General features: G+C 34.3%; 2 protein-coding genes across 8 annotated transcripts in view; both read right to left on the reverse strand.

Annotated features, from left to right (window-relative positions):
* Positions 1-8,558: 8,558 nt before the first annotated feature.
* LOC128676854 (uncharacterized) lies at positions 8,559-11,304 on the reverse strand. Its single transcript, XM_053757253.1, has one exon. It carries the CDS (start codon positions 11,288-11,290, stop codon positions 9,377-9,379), a length of 1,914 nt encoding a protein of 637 aa, XP_053613228.1. The 5' UTR covers positions 11,291-11,304; the 3' UTR covers positions 8,559-9,376.
* A 1,972-nt stretch (positions 11,305-13,276) lies between these two features.
* The window catches only part of LOC128676850 (neurexin 1-like), a 157,362-nt gene continuing 152,896 nt past the window's right edge, over positions 13,277-17,742 (reverse strand). For 4 of the 7 annotated variants that reach the window (XM_053757246.2, XM_053757243.2, XM_053757240.2 and 1 more), the window contains exons 25-28: positions 17,094-17,329; positions 16,408-16,698; positions 16,004-16,146; positions 13,277-15,614 (exon numbers count right to left, since the gene is read on the reverse strand). In XM_053757246.2, the coding sequence (XP_053613221.1) occupies positions 15,453-15,614; positions 16,004-16,146; positions 16,408-16,698; positions 17,094-17,329 (832 nt within the window). In that variant the 3' untranslated portion in view covers positions 13,277-15,452. The remainder of the gene's footprint in view (positions 15,615-16,003; positions 16,147-16,407; positions 16,699-17,093; positions 17,330-17,742) is intronic. The other 3 variants (XM_053757245.2, XM_053757244.2, XM_053757241.2) reach the window with 1 other exon arrangement.

Raw genomic sequence — 17,742 nt, forward strand, 5'->3', positions numbered from 1 at the left:
TTCTCACTAGTAGATCATTCTCCTGTGGCAAATGGTTCCTGAGAATAAGTGAGATTTTTTTTTTCTCAGTAGTTCCATTTGCTTTGAAGCGTCAATGGATATACTGAGAAAAAAAATTCTTCGTAAAAAAAGAATTCGTTACGGAGCTCATCAACGAGTGAACCGATTTGGATGCGTTTTTTTTTACTTGATAGCTAATTTTTATGCAGTGGTTCTTGGATATGTTTGATCAAAATCGATTCAGCCGTTCAAAAGTTGTAGCGGAATGGATGAAAGTCGGGGTTTTTTTTAATTTGTCTAGCAAATAAACTTGTTTTTTTATTTAATCTATTCCATCCCACTGCTGGGCAAAGGTTTTCCCAAGTCTTTCCAAGCCGCTTATGTTTATTTGCATAAAATGTAGATACATAACAAGGTAACATAATTATTTGTGATTTAACATTTTTTTTACATACAACCGGCATACCTACGACAGTTCTGTACCTCTTTAACAATGCTATTGTTTCCCAGATTTGATCCGTTTCTTATAAGAAATGTTTACGAAATCACAATGTTGATAATTATGGATTGGGCCCCTTTCTACGATCGACCCACACAAATCTGTTTTAACTTTACAAAACGTTTATATACCAGTACTGCATGCCTAGTTTGTAGTATGCTTTACTCAATTTAAGAACTAAACAAAATATATCTGATTCTTAGGAGGAAGTCTTAAGAAGTCTATCTGATTCCCGCGTTCTATTGAAGATTTAATTCTAAGATGTGGTGTGCTCAAAATCTTATTGTGTTTCTGTAAATACATTATTAATCTGTGACAGTAACTGGCCATCACAGAGCTCCAGCTCGTCTGGGAGTGACGTGGTTTTTTTTTTTTTAGTTTTTACAAAGTTGGCAACGCAGCTGCTAGCGTCACATGTCCACATGCAGAGAAAAGTTTAGATTAAACTTTAGTTATTTTTTTATAATCACTTATTATCTGTCTTTTTGTAGTTTAACAAGACTTTGAAAAGTTATATTGAATTCAAAGTTTGACAGATCTTTTGTTGTGTATGATAAATAAATTGGAATAAATTCAGACATCAGTAAATTAATTTTATTTTTGTGAGTTTGAGATTTTTCTGAGAATAACTAATAATAATATTTAAATTTGACATGAATGCTTATTGACATTTGACAACTTTTTGGCAAGGTGGACCACTCTGTCCTTCCTTCATTCATATCGAGTGTGTTATTGATTGACTGGTGTGTCAGATTTTATTGCCTAAAGGCATCTAACGTGACCTTTTTACCACTACTTCTTTGACAGCGTAAAAAATATTTTTTAATGTGATTATTAAAGGAAAGAAATAATTGCAAAAAACATGAATACATTATATAAACATTATATTAACATACAAGACTAAGATGTCGCTAAACAATTTGAGACCTTTGTCACATTTTCTGAAATCGATAGGTATCAGTTACCTTTAAGTTACACACTCATAGATTGCCATTTTCATCTCAATGTGTTCTAATAACAACACGCAAAGACGACGTAAAGTCCCAAAAGGCAATTTGCTCGTATTTTGCCATTCCAATAAGGCCTGTACCGAACACAAACAATTTATATCGATTTAGTCGCGTCTTTATATCTGATGTAATTTGAATGTTCGAAGTCACACCTGGGGGTTATTAAGACTGTATTACACGCGAAATGAAGCGGTGGTGGTGTAATGATTAAGACCCCCCGCCTTAGGATCGAAAGGTCCCAGGTTCAAATCCCACTCGAGCCACATGAGTTTGTATACCAATCTGACTCATGTATAGTAGTTTTCAAAAACATCGTGAGGAAACCTGCACACTTGTGTGTGAAATGGAGAATTCAATTCAATTCAAATCGTTTATTGCCATTAATATTGTACTTACATGAGTTCTCTTAGCTAGCTAACACTGTTAACATAATAGGTACAATATGAACCCTGTCGGATATTTGCTAACAAGAATATGGAACGGCAGCCGGATTTATTATAAAATTTAAATTTCGATAGTAATTTATATGGATGCATTTTCTATAATTCATATCATATCATAATAATATTATAATAAAAAGATAAAAAATACATCATAATAAGTTAATTAAATTAAATAGTTAATAAATATTTAAATAATAAGTCTTATAATAATTAGTAACAAAAATATTAATATTGTGAATGTCCAATCGATATAATAAATGTCAAAATTATAGTTCTTTATCGTGTAAAAACTCGTCCAAAGAATAATACCATTTCTCCGTTAATAAAAGTTTCAATTTTGTTAAAAATATTATATCTTTTTGTTCATTTCGTAGGTAGTCGGGTAGGGTGTTATATATTTTAATTGTCATGCATAGTGGGCCGGACCTGAACAGATTCAGATTTGAGGAGGGTACCACCAATTTATTTTTATTTCTTGGAGGATATCGTCGCGGTAAATCTTCTTTTTTTGTGTAAAATTCAGGATATTTACGTACAAATTTACATGTTTCTAAAATATATATCGACGGTAAGGTAAGAATGTTTAATTCTATAAAGCGTGGTCGGCACGTATCGGTTGTATATTGATGATTTTTATAATTCTTACGCATTTTTTCTGTAAGATCAATTGGCGGTCTGCAGACAATGGCAAACCACTCCGTTAATAACGCCAAGAAAGTTGTTACGTGTGTTTCATTCCATGTAATGACCACAACCCTCGGTCATGAGGAATACGACTATGAAGAAGACACGCGTAATGAGTTGTGCTGTCTAAACAAAGTAGATGTGGCCTTATTTCAATGTGATACCTCACATTTTGTATGTTATTGTTATCATTCGAGTCAGAATTTATTATAAAACTTGAAGATAGACAATTCGAAAAATTGCTGGAAAGCGAAGGAAAACCAAAGATATTTTGACTCAAAAATTAAGAGTGGACGGGAGTCAATCGAACAATTATTGTTCAGACTAGCTCTGAATAAAGAGACTAATATCCTGTAATGAATAGGCACATAAATACGAAAATGGTATCTTATATGACTTTTATAAATAAGTAACTCATTATATATTTTTTCCTTCACCCGAATAATTGCAATCAATTAATTTGAAGGTCAAAAAATCATCAAATTACAATACATTAATCAGATTGGTATACAAACTCATGTCACAGGAATAGGATTCGAACCTGTAGCTTTTCGATAACAAGCCACTGGACCATTCAAATATTATTTTTATGTGCAGTGATACGACATTAAAAAAGATGAAAGAAATTATCCGCAATTCCCATTGAAGTGAAACCCTGAAATATAGCTAATAACTATAACAATGTTTCCATCGTTACGACCTCTGGATTACATTGCGCCGCCATGCTGCCCTGATTATTATACAACCGATGTCAGATGTCTTTAATGGGGCCCGTGGAATATACGCGTTGGCGTCATTTTAATACTGTCGTTATTATCATGTGGTTGGAAGGAAAATTACGGCGATGTTTGTGAAACGATTGGCATTACGCATATCTATACTTTCTTGGAACTGCGTTTATTACTTTGATATTCATATAATATTATAAATGCGAAAATAAGTTTGTTTGTTGAAGATATAAGCTCTTGACGCTCTATCTACTCGACCAATCTTCTTGATATTTTGCATACATGCAGTTTTAGGTATGGGGTCATCCCGGAAAAATAACTGTTTCCAATAATGGAAATAACCGCGAGTAACAGCTAGTTTCAAAAAATAGCATGGATTAGATAGATTATGAATTTAGATAGCCCCCTTTGATAGCCCCAAAATAAGTTCGAGATTTATATTATGGGAAGATATTGTTTAACATATAGGTGCATTTATATTAAACATCTAAGACCTGACTAGAGATTGTAGACTGACTAGACAGGAACCTCCGACGTAGTATTCTGGCATAATGATTAAGCCACAGATAAATAATAATAAATATATTAGGACAAATCACACAGATTGAGCTAGCCCCAAAGTATACGTTCGAGACTTGTGTTATGGGATACTAACTCAACGATACTATATTTTATAACAAATACATATATAGATAAACATCCAAGACCCGGGCCAATCAGAAAAATATCATTTTCACATTTTACGCCGGACGATATTCCTCGTGGTACCATAGATGAATAAAAAACAAAAGCAAATACGTTGACCCTCCAATATGTTTTCTCTTCAATCCAAGTTGAAACCAAAAGGTAAAACTACTCACAAACTTTACACAAAACACAAAATATTTCATCCAACAAACAATACAATTCTAATACGTCGGCGCGTTCGGATATTTCAGTGCCGACGGTTTTGACTGTAAAATTTTACGACCCGACAGGGATCAAACCAACGTTCGCTTTTCTGAGGGCGAAGTGCGGGTTTTCATTTCACTTCTCACTATCGAATCGATTCGAAGTGAGACACAGCGAACCAATCACAGTGCGGTGTGGTTGTCGTTGCGTCAAAATGGCACACTGTGATTGGTTAGCTGCGTTCGACTCGATGGTGAAATGTTAATAGCAAACTCGCACTACGCAAACTGATATATACTTTCTATATATGTAGTAATACATACTCTCTCTCTCTCTCTCTATCGTCTGAGTATTTCCCGGTCTCATCCTCAACCATAGATCGTCGGAACCAGGCCACTATCCTATTCTTTCTGCTCCACGTCATTTAATCTTCGGTATTTGTAAATGTCAGGCCATCGAAAAATCTCTCTCTCTCTCTCTCATCTAAGTGCTTTCCCGCTTGCTCTCGAATCCATTGAGCGTCGAACCTTCAGTCGAAGCTTTATTGTCTATATTTATAAAGTCAACATTGCTGATAGCACCGCAACCAGATTTACAGAGATTAGAAGAGGAACGGAGAGCGTGCGTCAAGGGAGTATAGAGGAAGTAAGATTTAACAGTTCCCAGTCTCTGTTTCCATCCTATTTGAATCGATGCCCAGAGCAGTACACCTCTTTTCCGTGCAAGGAAATAGGCCGTCCTTATTACACACTGCGCAACATAATTTTTTACACACCTGTAAATCAAGTGTTGAGCAAGTGTATCGCCCGTAATGGTGTTATATATCATTGTGGGGGAGAAATTAATTTGGAATGCAGTCGAAGGGAGACAAATGATGTTTCTTTATGGGGTTACGTCAATATTGAGATGATAAAGAATTATTTGTAACTGTAATTATGTAACCATTATTATGACGAGTTACGAGCCATCAAGGATCTTACCGTGGATACGGGCCCGTTTCATTTATTTTTCATTCGATGGCAGTCTTGTGTTAATATATATATTTTCCTTTCATCTGCATTCGATCACAAATATAATATGTTTCAGTATACCTTTTGATTATATACTTTATTGTGTACTTACATTGTTATATTACTGATAAAAAGTCATACATAAATTTATATTTACAAATGGTAAGCCCTTCTGGCATGATAGGGGCCAACACTGTTTGAATGAATTTCTTTCGGCGTTCCGAAATGCTAGTGGTTTGTAACTTTGGTAAATGTCATTTAATTTAGAATATGACGTGAAAAAGTGCCTGTGAAGATCTAATTTCTGAATAAATTATTTGATTTTGATTTTAATTATTATAATATAGTATATATCCAAATCACCTTGCCATCAGATTTTTTATTTTTTATGTCTCTGCAGAACGATTATAAAGCAACTCAGTTCAATTTAAAAACCTAAAATGAATTGCATTCATACAAAAAATTAAGTCGATGGTACGAATTTGCGATGCAGTTCAGTTTAGGTCGTAAAGTGGATCGCGTTAAGAGATGATGGTAAGCCCCCAGCTGTTATTAATTTACAGTTGAACCCAGTCACCGTGGCAATCAGTCAAAAAACCTTATGGAACTCGTGAATACTGAATAATGTATGAAAGACAATGAGATCTCATTTCCCTTCTATGATTCGGCCCTTTAACCGGAGGCGCCTTGAATCTCCCATCATTCACAAATATTAACCCCGTCATTAAACAAAGTCTACGTATTAATAAGGTTCATTTTCATTTAACAATGTTCCGTAACAGTGTAATTTTTCATTCACTGGAATATAGACTCTATGCTTTTATGATAAAAACTACCATTGCCCATAAATTATCATCTGAAATAACCATATCGTTCGGAATTTGAATTTGAACAATTTTGAACTTTGAAATGCTGTGCCGAAGCGCCAAGAAGGTTCGTTTTAGAAGGTTGGCAGTGGAATAAAGATGAATGGCCATGTCACTGTCTCCCAGTAGGTGGTCCCTGACAGACAGACAGATGCTCCCTTTTACGTCGCGCGTCACAGTTCATGCCGCAATTTTTAATTTTAGAATTCGATAAGGATTGCAGTCTTAATTTTCGCATTGGGTTTGTGTATGAACAAATTTGTAATGAATAAACTCAAAAACTACTGGGACAATTTTGATGAAAGCCACAGAGATAGGCGAAGCCTTCAGGAGACTTAGGCCACTTTTTATTATGGTTTTACCCGAGCGAAGCCGAGGCAAAACGGTAGTATATAAAAAAAGAAATTCAAATGTGTTGTAATAAATTTTAAATTTATTCAAATGTGTTGTTGTTGTAATGTGTGTCGATATTTATATATTAATATAAAATTGATATATTTTCAAATTATGTAGAAATTATTAAATTAAATTCGTTGACTGTGGGTGAATTGTAGAAAAATATTAATTAAATTTTTGTGAAAATTTTCACAGTTTGAGAAGCAACTCTCTTACCACACATTTGTAAACAAAAAAGTAGAAAACACAAACTGCATATGAAACAAAGGCCCTGGTCGTGTCCAATTAGCACGTGTGCCTTAAAAACTGGTATGTAATTGTTCACATAACAAATGGTAGAGCCGCGCGTCACTTTCAAGCGCGCCTAAGATAAATTGTTACTTTTGAGCCGGCCACACCACCGCTGGTAACCAGTAAGGTTAACTCTAGGGTTAGTTATACCATGAATTGATTATAGACCCTTTGTTGATTATTGTATGCCGAAGTCGCCAAAGTAATATAACAATAAATATATTAAGAAAAATCACACAGATTGAGCTAGCCCCAAAGTAAGTTCGAGACTTGTGTTATGGGATACTAACTCAACGATACTATATTTTATAACAAATACATATATAGATAAACATCCAAGATCCGGGCCAATCAGAAATAGATCATTTTCCATCATGACCCGACCGGGGATCGAACCCGGGACCTCTAGGTTCAGTGGCAAGAATGCTACTAATTTTATTAATGCAAAAGTTTGTAAGGATGTGTGTGTATGTGTGTGTGGACGGATTGTTATAAAATTTGGCACACTGGTGGAATTTAACTTGGAAAAGTAGGTGTCCAACAATAAAGAGACCTTACCAATCGCTCATATTCCCGAGACTATTAGCGGGGCTCTTATGCCGCTGTAATAGAGGTCAATTGACTATATGAGTTTGGGTAGCTTGATGTGCTATTGACCGTACGTATAGATAATAACAAACATTAAACAAATAATCACAGGAAACAAGCTATTCAAAAGTCTTTTCTTTACACAATTTTTTTGACAATAATACTCGTAAAGATCTTTCTTACCTAGTTGAAATTATTATTTTTTGTTTTGAACTAATCACTCAACGTAACCGTTAATCTACTACAGAAAAGAAAAAAAAAACGGAAATTCGCATTAAACATGGGCTTTTATTTTTGTTTCATAACTTAACCCGAACTTAATCAAACATATGGTGCGACCGGTCCTGAAACTCAGTTGTCAAGTGTCGCGCGGCGTGTGGTCCATCATTAGTACACACTCATCTTCATCACGTGCTCATTGTGCACAATCCGACATGGAGAGAGAGAGAAAAAAAATATTTTTTTATTCAATTCTGCTGGCGTTGCCTTTATTTAGCTCTTTCAGACTAGCTTGCGTATAATTTTACGAATTTTCTTTTCACCTGTAACGACTTGTTTTGAAATGTTGGATATGGTTTCACACATACATTTAATTATTGTATTTTATTCGCTGAAATACACAGATAGTATCATTATTATCATTACATACTTTGATTATAAAACAGGATAACCTTCAAATCAAACGAAGCGGTGGTGGACAAGTGGTTAAATAAGGTGCCGGGTTCGAATCCTACTCAAGCCACATGAGTTTGTTTACCAATCCGCCTCATGTGGAGTATTTTTCATAGCTTCACTTGCTTCCTCTGAAGAAAAACATCGTGAGGAATCCTGCGAACTAGTTGATCGTTCAAGTTCATTAGTGTGTAGCGATTATTTTCTATATTACACGTGGCAGGTTAAAGTCATGTCAAATGCCTTTAGGCGACTTGAATAAAATCTGATACCAGTGTTAGCAATTAACACACTCGAAATGAAAGAAGGGCCCCCAAAAATTATTACGTAAATTATTCTAATTTACTGTCGATATACTCTCTAACTTACAATTTGACTTAATTTTTAATTAGGACACCATTAAGCTAAGTACAAGCACGATGTACATTGCATAGAAATACATAACTTATGCTAATACGTTATTAGCTATTTGATGGAAGACATCAAAGAGAGCATTAGCACTGTCATATTTCTTGTGACAAAATATTCGGTTGGTCGGAAAATAGCTCAACCAAATATACACCTTAAAACAATATGCTTAGGGTTTAAATAAAGGTAGGTATTGTTTCAGTGATATGCGGAAATGTTGATGTTACATTTGAGCTATCACCACACGTGGTTTGCGTTTCATATACCAGAGTAGGCAATTATAATGATTTTATGATGATAGGGTTTCGCATTGATCAGGATATTCACCTTAATTGATATTAATGTATCGAAAATGAGAAGCACAATTCTTTAACTACAGAACTTTAAGGTGCAAAATCGAATGTTTTCTGTCTTAGATGTATTTCTTCGTCTGTACTTTTATTTCATTCTCGTCTATAACGCTCCCAAGCAAGGTGTATGCTTAAAACGCCTGCCCGGTTTTAACCCTTTGCAAATGCTGTTATTGTTATCAGTTGCTGAGAATTTTTATCCTACAGCCATCTATAACGATATTCATGTGAACATATGAAGTGTTCCTATAATTTGTCTTGCTTATTACAGAATAATTATAGAATTGATATTATACACCATTGACGAAAATCAACGTAGACATCTGTTGAAGATGAACAAACAAAAGAGGGTGAAACCGTTTTGTTATCTACAAAAGTTTTAAATGAACAAACTTTTGATGGATAGGTCTACTTGTTTATTTCTTTCAATTTAAATTATTTAACAGTTATTCCAAACGTTGGTGTTTTAGATACGAACTTTTTTCTAAAAGGAATTAATTGGATACGCTATTTTCTAATGTACAATGAAACAATCTCGTTTTAATTTCGCCTCGAAATCTTTTTCGTAATACAGCCGATTGCCAATTCAGCGAAAAACACAGCGATACTGGTAGCGTACATCAAACCTATAAACATGAAAGCGCCCAATAAATGCGGAACACCAAGTGGCACGATAGTGCTGGCCCCTTCAACACTCCCCCTTCGAATGAACAGCTCTTCGTTCCACTTGTCTATCAAACCGTTTTCCGATACGCTCCGTATTATATTATTAAACCTTTCCAACATAGGAAACCATTTTCTTGCCAACAACACCACTCCGTATTTATAAAGGTTGTTACTCTCCGGGAAACAGTAGATCAAATGCGAACCTTTCCCCAATTTCTGGTCTTGGTATTCGGCCTGTCGTCTTGACGATACAACCGCATAATTCCTATCCAAAGCTGCCCGCCGAATCCCCGAAGCGAATGATGTTGAGTTATATTTGCGGTACAAATAAAACGAACTCGCGTTATTAGTCTCAAAATAGGATCGGTAAATCTCTCTGCCTCCCAAAGGAATTCCAGACTGTATAAGACCCGCTTCGCTGCTTATCTGCTTTTCAAATCGCGGGTGCATTAGGAAACTTCTCAAGAACGATTCGTATGAAATCCCCATGTTTACACTGAAGCAAAGCCAACCGAAGATTAGGATGCGGAATGTTGCGCTTTTCGGCTCGAACGATGATCCCCAGCCGAGCAGCATACTGAATGTCATAAGGAGCGAATTAGTCGGCCATCTTGTTACTTTACGTCCATTTTCTCTATAATAAAGATAATGAAACAAAATACCCATGATCACCAAACTAACAAACGTTGCCACCCAAGTCGACCATTGAAAAATAATTACCAAATTATTCCACGTTGACGCTTGACCAGCCTTTGGGACACACCAGGTCATTTCGTCTTGGGTGTAACTCACTGTAGGGTTAAACCATTTTCGTATAGTCCTGGTAACTTCGATGTTGCCAATTAATAAATCAGCTTTGTCACTCCGCAGTATTTCAAATGCTCCTGTAGCTGATCCATTGGGATATATAGTTCCCCAATTTTCGGGAATGTCGGACATAGTCGTCACAAGCGTCATGTTTGTAAATTGGTTTATAATTTTTACAAGATTTATCTCCCCGCCTTTATCAAACAAAAATGTTTTATTAAATTTTGGATGGTCTATTTCTGTAAATGGTGGCAACACATAAGGCTCTGACACAACAGCATGAACTACTAAAGGACACTCCTTCATATCTGGTGGAAACATTTCAGCCTGTCTTTCAATTTCTTTTATCGTTTTATCTTTACATCTATCTAGGATATAAACTGAATCACAACTTCCCCCGCAGTTCGTATCGCTATAAGGCCGCCAGGAGTATGAAACAACTTCGCCATCCAGCGGAGAATATATGAAGATTATGCTTTTAAAAAGTTTGTATTGTCGAAGCTCGTTTATAAATTGTATGGCGGTTCTCTCCGCAGACTCGCCGTCTCCCAACTGATAGTAAACTATAGCCTTCGCTAATGGATTCCAAGTAGGTAATTTGTTTAGCTGCAATATGTTTCTTGTCAATTCTGTCTTCTCTTCCAAAATAAGCATATAATTTTTGGCTTTCTCAGGAAAATGCGATGCGTTAGCATGCGGATAATAAGAATCCTTTACCATCACTGAATATTTGATGCCTCCGTGTATTGTCTTCAAAAGTAGCTCTTGTGTAGTCGAGGCATAAGAGTTAATGTTGATTATTACAATACTTCCACTTAAAGCTTTCTTTTCGACGAAATATTTAGCTGAGAGTTTTAAAACACATTCCGCTGTTTTTGCTATTTGCTCGAAATTCCTGCTAGTCGTTAGTGGGTTTTCGCTCACGACCACAAAAATGAAGAGCGTTGAAAATAAAAAGTGAGAGAAACTTCTGATGCGCATCGTAACCGAGGCTGGGTCGATGGCAGTATGATAAAGTCAACAATGAAAACTTCAGTGTTTCAAAGTTGCCAGAGGTGAGCAACTATCGGAGTTTCGTTTTGTTAGAGTTGAGTCTAAATTCATTTTAAGTTTCAAGGAAACTTTTTGGAATCCGTAATGGCGATAAAAAAATTCTATAATTATCTACAATACCAAGACGGATCAGGGACATAGGCACTCATTCTTATACAACCTCGGCCAAGATATATCAAAATAGATTATTTTAATGTAATGAAGTGATGTGTGGGCGTTCTAGCTAAAAGCGTACCTATAAGAATTAATGGCTGGATCCACTATAACCTTACTCTCTGATAAATCAAAAACCATTTCGTAATAAATATATTACATTAGGTTGATCTGAAATTTGTCTCCGTAAGAGTTGGTCTTGGAAAACCGATAAATGATGAACGAGATTAAAACGATTTACATTATATGTTTATTTCAAACAGATAGTAAACAAAAATTGAAAAATATCTACTCTAAGTTTGTATCTACGTTTTTTTTATAACTTTTTATTTCATGCATTCGTACATAACCTATTATTGTCAATATCTCGTATTTTTTCTGAATATGAATATCAATGAAAACTATACCAGATTTTAAGTTAGACCATCCGCTATACAACTATAAAAACCGCATCAAATTCCGTCCAGTAGTTTTTGCGTGATGTGCATACCGGCAGTACTTCGCAATACAGATATACAAAAATTAAAAAATGAAGTTGTTGTTTTGGCTTCTGTTAGTTCCTCCCAGACAGAGAAATATTTTTCTTTAACATCTCCTATATTTAGACATAGCCCACTTACGGTTTTATTATATGTGTAGATTTAAATTATATCGTTAACATTACCGCAAAATACAAGTCTCAAAGCTGGGCTAACACAATCGTTGTGATTTGTCCTCAGTTGGGTGTCTATGTCTCAGTATAGGTAAATAAGGTTAAATGGTGTGTGTTTATCGGTAAGATAAATTTTTGCCAACTGTAGAGCTCCTCTGAAAAATGCTACTGACATTTTCAACTCATTCATTACGAATTATAATCATATATGACATTTCTATAATAGTGCAATTTGTTTCAATCAGGAACCTTGATCTTCCAAACTTTATTATTTCTACAATCTTCTTCAATTTTCCTTCAATTATAATTCTAGTTTTCATATATGATATATTTAACCAAGCTTTTTTTTCTGTCGTTCTATCTAGATTTGACTTGATTACATAAGTTAAATCTACTTCCTTTTGTCCTACAGAATCGAAATTTTCGATATCGTCGATTCAGACAATCGTTCCCATGATCAGTTCCCAACTAGGGAAACTGAACGGTTAGCAGCATCGGTATGATTCATCACGAATTGAATGAAAAAAAATATAATAAATTATACATAAATTTATATTTAAAAAATGGTAAGCCCTTCTGGCATAATAGGGACCCTGTGAAGGCTTAATTTTTGAAGAAATTATTTGATTTGATTTGATTTGATTTGATTTGGAAGACAATCACCGTAACGACAGTAACTCCTGGAGTAAAAAAAGTATTCTATGAAAATATCTTAACTTCAGATACATTGCTAATAAATAAATAAAGTTTGTTGTATATATTGTATGAATTGAATATATTGATGACCCAAGAAGTCCAAACTATAAGTTTTCGATGTGTTTCCCGTCAACGAAGCGTGGTGGCGAATATAAGTGACATTACTATAAGTATACAAATTAAAATTTATACTGTAATAATACAGCGCTTCTTCTAGTAATGCCATTTCAACATTATCTCAGCCATAATTAAATAGAGGTAAACCTACCATTAAATCGCGCTACAAATGTCAGCCAGATCACAGTGGAGCATTGATCGTTGCGCCATTTTTTTACTGTTTCCACAAAGCATCCAGCACTTGCCTGCTGCTTAGATGATATCGACAAAATGTCAGGTAATGAGAATAAAACGAATTTGTATAATTTACATAATATATTATTATTTTAAAAACTGTTGGTTTTACACAAAAGTAAACTTGGTCCGACCGAAATCGAGTGTATAACAACTTCAGTTGATCGTAACAAAGGAATGCGAGTTACCTTCTAGACACACAACTGTTACTGTGTAACCAGATATTTGTGATCAATCTGAAGCAGTGCCAGCAAAACAATTTAAAATTTAAAACATTTATTAATCACACAACAATAGCAAACATTTTAAAGATCAAAAATATGATAATCCTTAATTCAAATTAACTTTAAAATTTATTGAAAATTCTACAAATCTAATAGAAATCTCAAATGGAAATAAGCATTGTCGATAACAAACACAACAACCAAATCGCACAATAAAACATTAATAAACCACTGTGCACAGTTGTGTTGCCGAAAACAACGTTATTCATTAATTACAATTAAATAGCAACACGGTACAAATTATTAACCATATTAACTATAAATTACCACTAAAATTGACAGACAAACAAATTGTTGATACTAACATTTTGTGCCGTAAAACGAGTGTGTTTACACCGTATGGTACCGCTTACAATACAATATCATAATATTATCTATTTACAATAAATGCAACTTCAAATATCTAGAACCTGTGCTTTATAACAATCTATATAAATATGTTTTATTCGTCTTAATTTAAAGCTAATTCAAGTTTCAATCGGAAAGAGGAAAACGGGACGGTGGTTTACAATCTAGTTATAAAACATGAAAAGCAGGTAAACAATTATACTTTAAGAAATTGCATGCAAAACCTATTTAGGTTGAGACCAAAATTCAAGAGAAGCAGTTTAAGAGAAGGGACTTAAAAGATGGTATACACATGAAATTATGATTTAAGTAGTTTTGAAGAAGTATAATGACTTTTAGGATTCAAATTGGACATAGGTTAGAACCATGAGGAACACCAATTTATTTGATTAATATAAACGTTTTTTACAACCACTCTCTTCTTTAGAATTGTATATAACTTTATTGTAATAATTCAAAATAGATTGATTGATTTTAGTTAAGATATATATATTATACTTTCTAGTGTATCATATGCTCATTCAATTAATAGATTTTTCAAGATTGTTGAAGCATTTGAATCAAACACCCAATTTTTCTTTTAATTGAATTTGATTTTGTTTCTGATATTATTTTGCGAATTTAGGCCAGATACTAACGACAGTCATTGAGCAAAGGGTCTGTAAGGAGAATGGACTAAAAATAAAAATTTATTTCGTACCAAAAACTACAAGCTCATGTTGTTACGCTCTCTACGATAAATGTACATTGGATCTAATTTTCAGCGAATTTAGTCCTTATTCTCATGATAATGATCCTTTTCCTATTTTACTACTCACCGCATCCCAACTAACGATAAAATATTGTATAAGATCTAATAAATATAGGAAAGTTAATTGAAATTGTAAAAGTGTTGTAGTCTTCAATAGAAAGATATGCTTTATTTTCAAGATGGCAGCCCAAATTGTATCGTTTACTTTTTGATCTAATGAATATGGTCATACATAAAAATTGGAACATTTAATATTATCATTTCAATATTTTATATTTGTAGGATTTATTTGATTGAGTTCATATATAAACCTTGCAGTTGGATAAAATATCATCAAAGATAATAATTACCTTATCCCAATATTTATGTATGACTGTTACTAAAGTGATTCTTAGTATAATTTAAACTATCGAAGGCTTAGATAGGAAAGTCGCATACATGATTTTAATTGATGTCAGCATTATACACAATACATCAAAAATTACCAGGTTGAAACAAAATATGCTCAAAAACAAGACTTAATTATTTATCATACAAGGACATAAATGCAATTCCAGATTGACTAGGTTGAATATTTGATCATCAAAATTGCACATTCGATTGCACAAGTGAATCACTATAACATTACAATAATTAATATTTACAATACTAAACACTTGCGAATCAGTCATATTTCAACTTACATTATCGTCTTAAAAAGCAACATACTCCTTATCGATATCAACAATCACGCTTTCTGATTCATTTTCTTTTGTTTCTAGTTAAACATCGCCGATCGGTTTTGCGAGGTGTCAAGGATCCAAGCTACTACGATTACATTCACTCACTTAATTGAACTACGGTCTTTGATATGATTTAGACGTACCACTCCTTGATACCGTCGCGTTTGACTGGTTGGGGTTGAGGGAGGGGGGCGGTAGGGACCATCCCGTTTCTATTTAGAGGTAAGGGTTGAAGATTCTTGACGGCTCCTCCAGCCATACCACTTGAGGCTCCGCTTTGATAACTTGAATGCGCCTGCGAAACAATAAACGATAATTGTTATTTTATTTTGATACATTTTTATCAGTGTTGGACCAACATGTGTTGGAACGATTCATAAATTTCATTGTTATTAACTATTATATTTCATTAATTTTATTAATGCTCGTTTGATCTTCATTTCTTTTTATAATTTATTTATTGACTTGAGAGCGCTGAGAATACGGGTACATCCTCTAATGAGGGACATTAGAGGATGTGCCCGTATTCTCAGCGCCGAAGATTTGACGATTTTTCTATGATTTTAAGAGCGGCTACCTGCCTAGTCAGCTATCAGCTATTTGCGTGTAACTTGGCCTTGTATTCCTTTTTAGCATTGTCAAACATCTGTCTTGATATCTACAGTACCTATATAGTACACTTACCTGATTGCCAAGCAACGCAGCACTGGCCCCCTGCTGGTAATTCTTGTCCTCCGTCACTTTGTACGACGGTAGTTTGAACACAATGTACTTGAGCACGATGATGACTATTAGTATTATTGCTATGAGGACTGATGCTACTATACCTGAAAAAGTAATATAAACCTTTTTAGTAAAAGACGGTTATTCGATTTTAGACTGTTTTTCTTAGACAATGTAATCATTGGATTTGTTAAGATTCAGTAATTTTAGGTATTTATATAATATGAAAATTTCTGAACGATTGGTCTGGACACTGACAAGATAATACTACCTAGCTATAGAACGATTACAAGAAATGAAGTAATTTGCTATGCGAACAAGGTTCTTGCTCTTTATGCAAATTAAAATTTTATAATAACACTTACCAACAATGGTCGCGAAAAACTCCGATTCAGGAGGCACAACCCTATTATTATCAGTACTCTTAGGTTGGTACCACTTTGTAGTGATATCATACCCGTTATAATCCTGAGGCCCTCTGACACCACCGCCATCTATTGGAATATCGTAAGAAGGCGTCCTTCCTTCTATAATATTATCTTTACCATCATCAAAGTCAGGTATATGATTGGTTTCATCTTCAGTTGTGTGAGTAACTTCATCTGGATATTGTCTTCCTGTTATTGTTGGTGTGTAATGGTGAGAATGCGTTTGTTCTGAAACCATTATAAGGCAATAATAGATAAAATGATATCAAGTAAATCTTGAATGTAACAATTGACAGTAACGTTTACCTATTTAATAAAACTGAGCTACAATTGTATGACCTGAATTCAATTTGATGCAGTTTTCATAGTCTTATGTTAAAGATTAAAACTTACAAGACTTAAGAACTGGCGGTTAGTTCTCCGCAGATAAAACCGCGGGCAACATCAATTAATAAAAAGATATAAAAATATTTTTGTTTACGGAAATACCAATAATGCTTAGCCCTGTCATGATAGTGTTCGTCCAAAACGTTCGAATCAGACGTTATATGAATTTTAATTGTTATAACGTCTACAGTCTAAAAGCTTGGAATTTGCTTTGGTATTCCATGATATAACCTTACCATCCTTACCGTCAGTAGGTGTAGTTCTTCTATCCGGAGTAGTGTCACTATCAACCGTGCCAGCGTGCATATTATCATGATCAGGTAACGTTGTGTGCATGTCTGTACTGCTCTTCATGCCAGTGGTGGAGTCTGTACCACCATCGGTAGAACCTTCGAGAGATTTCACGACGTGAGTTGTTGATATGGCAGTAGTTGTAGGCGATGTCATACTATGGGTGCTGCTCGCTCCAGATCTGTAAAAAGAAAATTGTACCTAGTTACATAAATAAAATACTCGATTCATTCGATTTGAAAGAAATGTTATGATAATTCTTTCGAATGTGAAAATGAGCTATGTCACGGTACTTTCATAGAGACACATTTTGCAATTATATTCCAGTCAAATTTATTCACGCTATGTATTGAATTAAACGTGTATAAGAAATGTTATATAACTTTAATATTAGAACATGTAAGTAGTCAACAAAGATGTGATGAAGCGAGAACGGAACATTTTTAGTTGAGTGCAAATGAAGGGAAAATATATTTATAATAACATGAAAAATTTAAATGTGTGTGATAATCAATTGTCTATACAATTGAGAGTGAGTGACAGTGAAAAACAATCTTCTGTAACACACTAGTATGAAAAAATAGTGTGACAGAG

This window comes from Plodia interpunctella, chromosome 17 (genome assembly GCF_027563975.2).
Source record: "Plodia interpunctella isolate USDA-ARS_2022_Savannah chromosome 17, ilPloInte3.2, whole genome shotgun sequence".
Lineage (NCBI taxonomy): Eukaryota > Metazoa > Arthropoda > Insecta > Lepidoptera > Pyralidae > Plodia > Plodia interpunctella.

What these genes read in the sequence shown, in the direction of transcription:
- LOC128676854 (XM_053757253.1), bottom strand. Translation starts at nt 11,290, where the DNA reads ATGCGCATCAGAAGTTTCTCTCACTTTTTATTTTCAACGCTCTTCATT.